Here is an 8562-nt window from a genome sequence, read left to right as displayed (position 1 = left end):
TTTGTTTTTTTGCGATTCTGCTCTGCGTGGTAGTAACGTTGTAAGCGTCGTTATTAGATTTATACAATTGTTGATGATTTAAAGTTGTTTTTTTTTTAGTTGTTGTAATATTTGTACAGTTTTGTAAATAATTTTATAATGATGAATAATAATTCACCACAGAGGAAAAGTAGCAATACTAGGGATATTCCAGGAAGAGTTGTTATTAATGATGCTTCTCAATTACCTATAGACTACTCATCTACACCTGGTGGAACCATTTTTTCAACAACTCCTGGTGGTTTGTATATTAGTACATTTATAATTTATTCTGAAAATGCATTAATCCATCTCTTGATATTGCATTTTTGCCTTTGTCTATTTTTAACTTAATTATTACTTCGACATATGTTTTGTTTGGTAGAAGCATGTGACTTTGTTTTGGTATGCGTCAGTTGTTTACGGAAAAGGGTTACAGAGCCGATAACTATTACGTGATAAGAATGCTGTTTGATGTTCGTCTGAAATTTCTCCATTTTAATTTGAGTACCTGAAGGGGTTTATTTTGTCGAGTTCCGTTTTACGGTATGTACTTCGATGCGCATGTAACTGTTCTGCTATCACCTTGTATCGAACTCGAAATAATTTCTCTTTTGATCTTAATAACATTGTCTCGCTACTTTGTTTTTGGAAACTAATTTTAAATAATTTAACTGTTCTGCTATCACCTTGTATCGAACTCGAAATAATTTCTCTTTTGATCTTAATAACATTGTCTCGCTACTTTATTTTTGGAAACTAATTTTAAATAATTTATTGATATTTTTTTTGTCATTATAAAACGTTTTATTGGGATGCATATCATTAAATTAATGTATGTAGATGATTTTATAGTTATCATAATTTGTATACTTTTAATTGTGTAAATTATCATATTTAAATTATTAAGTTAGATTAGTTAAAAATATTTTCGATTAAATTATGAATATTTTCAGTAATTCGGTTAATTTTTATATAACTTTTTATTTTATAAAATTATTTTCTAGATAATTTTTGTAATTTTTATTTTACGAATTTGTTATTTTATATGCATTAATATTTTTCTCAGGCTAAAATTTATGGTATTTTTAAATTTAAAACAATTTTTGATAAAATGTTTTAGAAGTTAAACATTAGTCATGCTTACAGACCTTCACTTGAATCTTATGTACCAAACTTAATTTTCTGTTTTGTAAAATTTGCTCCAATGATATGTATGAATTAATATTAAATTGCTGTTTTATAGAAATTTATTTGTTTCAATATTTTGCTTTTAATATTATGTTCATTTTTGTTTTATATTATTGCAAAATCTGAATCAAGTTCTTTTTTACTAACACATTTCTTAATTTTAGATGCATGTTATTTAACATTTGTCTTTTTTTAAAATTAATTGCAAGTGTTCAGTTTCAATTCTGTGAGGCTGTTTGCTACACAGGGAAATGCGAATACATGGCAGCCAATGGTGTCAAGTTGTAACTTTTTTAAGGCAATAAATCATTGGATGTGTTGAATCTTTTTTTTAAAAAAATTTCTTATAATTTTGATAGTATCTGGCAAGAATTTTTTTTCTAACTTGGTGATAAACTTGATACTTGATTCTTTGTTTTCTTAGAAAACTTTTTATTAATTGTAATTTAGAGCACATGGCAAATAGTGAGATTTACAAATCCTTGTTAGTATTGTTAATAGTGATTTGAAATGATTTTTTTAAGTTAATTTTGGAATGTAAAATTACTTTTACCTTTTTTTATAGCATGCAAAGTAAATTCAGTAATAGCAGCATCACAAGCCACTGTATAGCTTAATTTTTTTTTAAAAAATATTTTAATATTCTCCCATTATTTTAAAGAATTCATATTAATCATAATCAAAATATATAAAAAGTTAATTTCTTATTTTTAACTAATTCAACATAAATGTATTTAAAATTTTTCATACATTTAAATTATGTGTTAAAATTTGCATGGATAGAATTAAAGCTTTTAAAGATATCTTCATTTTTGAAAAATAAGTTAAAATCAGTGATTTAGTGACTTTCATAGAAATCAGTAAATAATAATTATCTATTTTTAGATTATGCAATTACATCTCTAGAATATTGGAATATTTATTATGAAGTGTTTCACATAATAGATATCTATCTATTTGTGTGTTCCTCAATAATGCCTATTTATATCTTTCCCGCCTTTTCCCTTCCCAAATTATCTCCTTAGTTTCAAATAGATTAAATTTTTCTATTCTTCTACTATATAAATAATTGTACATGATGCATTTTAGATTAGTATAAGTGTATTAAATTAGTTTTTTTCTTATATGGAAAAATTTTCTGAATCTGAATTTTCTGTGAAAATTATATGTGGTTTTATGTGACTATGTGATTTTATTTTCTAATCAGTTTTCTTCCATCTATTTATAATTACATAAATTTTAGGAAGTTTGAAATAATTTTTACCTCTAAATGTCTTTTATCATTAAATAAAAATTCATTAGTGCTTTTTTTTTTTGAATAATTATTAAAGCAATGTAAATATTTTCCCAACTGTAAAAAATCTATAGATCACTCAGATACTTATACTTTTTTGCACAATTTCTATAAAGATCTCTTTCAAATATGCTATATTTTATTAAAACCATTTTTAGTAAAAATCTCAAAAGATATTTTTAAAAATTACAATTTTTTTAGTCTGATCATTTTGCATTCTGTTTGAATATTTCCTGAAAAGTTTATGATTAACTCTTGCATAATGTGTTGATAAGTTATATTTTAAATGTTTGGAAATTTAAAAATATTTGTTCAAAATCATTTGCAAATATGAATATCCATAATTTAAGGCAACATTATTTCAGTGTTAATCAAAATTTGAAAATCAAAAAACAAAAAAGTACTCATTGCCTCTTGATTTTCATACCACTGCTTGTTTTCAACTTGAAGAATCAAAATCAATTTTTTTCAGATATGAAACATTCTGCAGATTTGTTTGATGCTTTTATATTAGCTTTATTTCAATTACTGTCAAGTTTGAATGTTGGTGCTATTCTGCTATTGTTAACATTCATTGTTAAAATAGTTGTTAAAATTTGGTTTAATAAGTTTTGGTAGGTCTCCTCTAAAAGGAAAAGTCATTACTATTTTACAATTCAAAGATTTTATCCTTATCAGAATATATTGCAACTTTATGAAATGAGTTGCAGGTAAAATATGTTATATATTTGGTAAATGATAGACATATTTGTTTATATTTTATTTTAGTTCATAATTATATTAATTTTTAAAAGTCAATGATTGGATACATTATTCCTCATTATGTATCAGTGCTTATGCATGGTGTCCCTGAATTCATGGGTTAAACTTTAAGGGTAGTTAAAATACTTATAAAGAAGCAATTTTTATATAGAAATATGGGGTCAGAAATGAAAAGTATCGGCGGAACAAGTAAGTGTAAGGCAGAAAAATGTCGAGTCTGAGATTCCAATTGACTTTGATGAGAACTTCAATTTAAACTTTCAGCTTCTGCTGCAACTATACATGAAATACCAGGTATCTTCCGAAGAGTATGCCAATAACTTGTTGAAGAAGGCTAGGGCTATATCGATTCTGGTGGGTGCACTTATTATAATGTTATGTAAGTAAAGAGCTTTCTTTCCATTTCCGTAACATTTTTGTTTTCTGCCAAAAATTTAGCCCATGAATTCAGAGTCGCCCTGTATATTTTTTTATTTATATAGTTTTCTTATTATAACTTCATAGTTCTCTATTAATTTTCTGACTATCAAATAAAAAAAGATAAACAGTTAATTGTGTTATAAAGGGAAAGTTTTTGTTCAAATCAGTATGCATGATTTTGTAGCTAAGATTATGCTTTTGGGGTTTTTATCAAATTTTATTCAATATCAAATATGAAGAGTTTATTACATGGAGTACATGCAGAATATAGTTATATTATTTCGTTATTGATCGATTTTCATATATTAACATTCAAGCTTAGCAAAACACTTGCTTTTTATTTTAATTAATACTGCTTTAAAGATTTTTTTGATCATGAAATAAATGTTATTTTGAACTATTAAATTAATTCAAATTTTCTGCTCTTTTTTTAAAGTTTACTTCAAGTACTATTTCTTATAGGTACCAGGATTATATATGAAAGAGCATTTTTAATGCAGATGCGCAACTCGCCTATTGCTCGAACTCCACCAAAGAACTTACCCAACATACCTGGGATTACTAGTCCAAATAATGTGAAACCAAAGGAAAATGGTACAGTTCAGCCTTCTGAAGAAAAACAAGGTAATTTTTGAATAATGTATTTTATCTTTAATCCCTTTTGGTTGGTTGAAGATATTTTTTCTAGTTTTTGCTAGTTTTACTTTCAAAATAAAAATTTTTGTATTTTTTTTAAAATATAAGTTTTGATCTAACCCTTTTGAGGGTACCTATAGTTTCATTCTTCTTAAAAATGATGTGAATGTGTATATAAATCCATAAGGAGAGAGGGGGCCTGTCTTCATTAGATTCTAAAAATAAAATATTTTCTACCAGTCATTGAAAATATTGACTAAGAAAAAGACTTTCAAAAATAAAATCTCAAAAGGAAATTTTCATCACTGAAATGATTAAATATTATATTATCATCAAAATTATAAAAAATAATTTTGTATTATAAAAATTATTGAAAAAAAAAAGAAAAAAGGCTGCATTTTTAAAATAAGTACAATATTGTGTTTGAAATATATTTAAAAAATGAAGAGATTAGCTAAGCAGATCATTGATATTTTTTGAGGTACTCTAAAGTTTTTCTTCCTGATTTTGAATATTTTAAAAATATAATGATTAAAGAGAGTATTTAAAATTATTCAAAGATTAAATAGTATTATTCCTTTACTTTGGCCCTTGTTATCATCATATTTGAATGTTTTTCTTTTGCTGTGCTAATAAAATGTGGTGCAGAAATTGATTGCAATTATTCTGATTAGCCTGAAAGTGCATTATTGGAAATATACCAAATCTACTGAATCAATAATTAAGAGATTTCACTTTACATTAGTAGAATACAGAGAAATACCAATTTTCTTTAAGCAGATGAATTTGAAATCATTAAATAGTACAATGTGAAATAAAAACTAAACTAAAAAAACTCAATTATCAGAATTTTAATGCAGTTTTATTTCATAAGTCGTAAAACTTGGAGGAAATATTCAAAATATTTGATTTCTGGAAAACGAAATATCTTTAAAATTTCATAATTATATGGTCCTGTTGTTGCAAACTTGTTTAAAACAAGAAATGTTAAAAAATAACAGTATATATAATGAAGCATGATTTATACAGTTGCATTTTAGTGTTAAATGTATTCTTAAAATATTTGTAGAATACTGAATTTATGATTAATCATTCGTTATAGAAAAAGATTAGTTTACATTTTTCTGAGTCCTTCTCCCATAAATATATATAACTTTTACATGAGATCAAAACTCACCATTAACAAATAAGTTTTTTTAAAACTCGGAAGAATTAGTAATATTTAGGCAGCATTACTATATTCAGTTATTTACATGGTAATTTGATACATTTTAACTCGCTACATTTATTCAGCTCTGATTTATGATCACCCTGTTTTTTGTAATTTTCTTGTTTGAAATACATTCTTTAGACTAAATATATCTCTTTGAATTTTCAGAAAACAATGATGAAGCTCTGTTCTCCATGGATGTGTGAAGTACAACTAAATCCTGAAATATAAAGCTTAAACCTTGGATTTTCCGTGCCATTTTTTTTTTTTTTTTTTTTTTTAACTACTTTGATTTTGAGCCATCTTTCTGCTTGTCAGAAAACCCTTGAGTTGGAAGTCGCAGATCTGTGTACTGCCAAATTTGTTATAATTTGATTTCTAGTTGTGAAACTACATGTTATTCTTGTTTTTGTGTTTTTGGCCCGGTTATTAATTCGATTTTTTTTTTTATTTTAAAATTTTATGTCAAGTCAGTTTTGACTCTGTGTTCTGTTAAAAAATGCCAATATTGAATTTATATTACTGATATTGATATATACTTACTACTTTGATTTATTTTTGTTGCACGGCCAAGGTTAGCGAAACAGATGTTTGCTTTTTAATAATAAAAGAAACCATTACTTTTTTGGTTTAATGTTTGCCTTGTTTTATAAACATATTTGGTATATGTTTCTTTGGAATATTTTGAGGGTATACATATATATATATATATATTAAGCTCATAAGTAAGGTATATTGTTTTTTTATTCATAAACCTGCTAAGTTTAATATCGGCAAAAATCAAATTTGTGATATACATCCCAAAGTTAAGTGAACTTTTTAAATTTTAAAATCTGTAGCATTTTAGATCTTTTCGATTACAGATTTAAAAAAAAGTGATTATTGCATTTTTATGATTTAATACTTTTTTGTTGAATCAATGTACCTGATCCATTTTTAAAAATTATACAAATTAAGCTCATAGTTTTTACTGGCTTTTTACCAGTATATTTCCTGTTGCCTTAAATGATAATTAGTACTTAGTGTTAAATAATTCAATATGTATGCAAGTATTTTTTTAAATATAAAATATTTTTTACTAAAAAGACTTTATTATCAGTACTTAACTTGCATTTCTTTTGTAGAGAATATAAATCTGCACCTCTTTCTCTTACTCATAATGCGTAATTAAAGCATGAATGTTTATATTTGAAAATTTAAATCATTGGCCTTAGTCACTGAGTTCATTTAGTGAATATGTAAAAATGGATAAAGATTTGTAAAGTCTTATAATTAAAATATTGTGCCTCATATCAGGTAATTTTTCACATACTAAAATTATGACTAAAAATCCTGGTGTTTTAAATTGTTCAAAAAAAAAAAAAGAAAAGAAAAGAAAAATGTGCCAAGTTTATTTCAAAGATGTTGTTTTAATGAATTATTAGTTGTTTACACAAAATTTGATTTTTTTTCTCACTAAATTGTAGTGTAAGTAAAACATTATAAAATATAAATAAGTTTCATTTAAAAGCTGTGCTAAATTGCGTTTTGTATTGCTTTTTGAACTTTTTTTCCCCCTTTAACAAACATTTGCAAGAACATCTTTTAAATTGTTTTTTTGTTTTTTTTCTTGCAGCAATAAGATCTACTTCTTAAAAAAAAAAACATAGCATTCTTATGTTAAACTTCACGTTGGTATATTTTATTATGCTAGAAAACAAAATTTTATTTTAAAATCATGATTGTTTATTGAGCTATCAACTTTTTTATAGTTTGTTTGACAGTTGTTTAAATTGTTTCCTTTTCTTATCAATGTCTTTGATAGATTAACTACTGAATATTTCTCAAAAAGCAATAGCTTCAGTAGATGTACTCCTCAAAATAAATGATTAAAAAATCATATGATGTCTGTAGTCTTTTTTTTAAAAAAATCATGTGTAACCTTTACTTTTGATTCAATTTTTTTCCCCATATTTATAATCTGACATTTTCTTCCTACAAATAAAACTTACAAATACTGCCTTTTTCTTTTTAAGGTTTCTCATAAACTAATTGAGTTTATTAAAACTTTTATTTCAACATTTTTTTTATTTTTGATTATTATATAATTTATAGTAGTACCCTAAATAGGGTGTGTAGCATCATGAAAAGTGCTTAAATTTGAAAACTATGAAAGCACTTTTAAGGTACTTAAAAGTGCTTAATTTTTAAAAATTGCTTAATTTTCTTGAGTGTTTGAAAAACAGCATTTTCTTTCTCTCACTAGTTAATTATAATAATTCAAGAGATAGTTAAAGGCTTGATTATCAGATGTATAAAAAAATCAAGAAAAGGGTAGAATTCAGACAAGAAATCCAGAGTGAAATAGATCCAGGGGTTTCAACGCAAGATAACTTTTCTCCGCTCTTTCTTTCTCGTGCATTGCTCTTAATTGACTTACTTGAATAGGTATCTGCAAGAGGTAGTATGAAATATGTACTGTCATACTTGTGATTCAAAAAACATTCTAAATTTTTTTTTGAAAAAAAATTTCTTCAATGCTAAAAGGATTTTTAATGTTTGATATGTTTGTAAAATTTATTTAAGTTATGCCTGGTAAATGTTTATTTCACCTTTTATGTGTTATTAAAGAGGAAAGCACAGATTGATCCTATCGATGGAAAATAAGAATACATCAAGATGAATTTGATGTGCCGAAGAGATATATCGAACATGGTAGAAGCTGCTATAAAAACATTTGCAGTGAAGCTTCTTTCGTACATTATACATTCAGCCACCATTCTCATTAATATATTGTTTTAGAGCAATCCCTTGAATGACTTTTTGGAGGGATACTATTGTATTATACTAAATTGTTTTGTGGAAGGTTGCTAGTCGATCGCGCTAAATCGAATATGATGAGATTTTAACTTGAAGTCATAAGTTTTCCAAAGTGTATTGTAACATGAAAAGTGCTTGAATTTAAAAACCATTTTTAAGCAGTTTAAAAGTGCTTAATTTTTTTGAGAAGTGTGGAGAATGTTTTTTTCTCCAATTTTTATTATTATTATTT

At 25.3% G+C, this 8562-nt stretch overlaps 1 protein-coding gene across 1 annotated transcript; it reads left to right on the top strand.

Annotated features, from left to right (window-relative positions):
- The first annotated feature begins 2 nt into the window (after window positions 1–2).
- LOC129972320 (eukaryotic translation initiation factor 4E-binding protein 2-like) lies at window positions 3–6165 on the top strand. Its single transcript, XM_056086416.1, has 3 exons — window positions 3–280; window positions 4148–4309; window positions 5700–6165. The coding sequence occupies exons 1-3, from the start codon at window positions 139–141 to the stop codon at window positions 5735–5737; spliced, it is 342 nt and encodes a 113-aa protein (XP_055942391.1). The 5' UTR covers window positions 3–138; the 3' UTR covers window positions 5738–6165.
- Window positions 6166–8562: the final 2397 nt, after the last annotated feature.

The sequence above is a fragment of the Argiope bruennichi genome, chromosome 6 (genome assembly GCF_947563725.1).
Source record: "Argiope bruennichi chromosome 6, qqArgBrue1.1, whole genome shotgun sequence".
Classification (NCBI taxonomy): Eukaryota; Metazoa; Arthropoda; class Arachnida; order Araneae; family Araneidae; genus Argiope; species Argiope bruennichi.
The sequence above is the reverse complement of the archived record's forward strand: the minus strand, read 5'-3'. Positions and strand labels throughout refer to the sequence as shown.

Coding starts and splice junctions, on each gene's coding strand:
- LOC129972320 (XM_056086416.1), top strand. CDS start 139: ATGATGAATAATAATTCACCACAGAGGAAAAGTAGCAATACTAGGGAT. Junction 281..4,147: donor TTTTTCAACAACTCCTGGTG/GTTTGTATATTA, acceptor TATTTCTTATAG/GTACCAGGATTATATATGAA. Junction 4,310..5,699: donor GCCTTCTGAAGAAAAACAAG/GTAATTTTTGAA, acceptor TTGAATTTTCAG/AAAACAATGATGAAGCTCTG.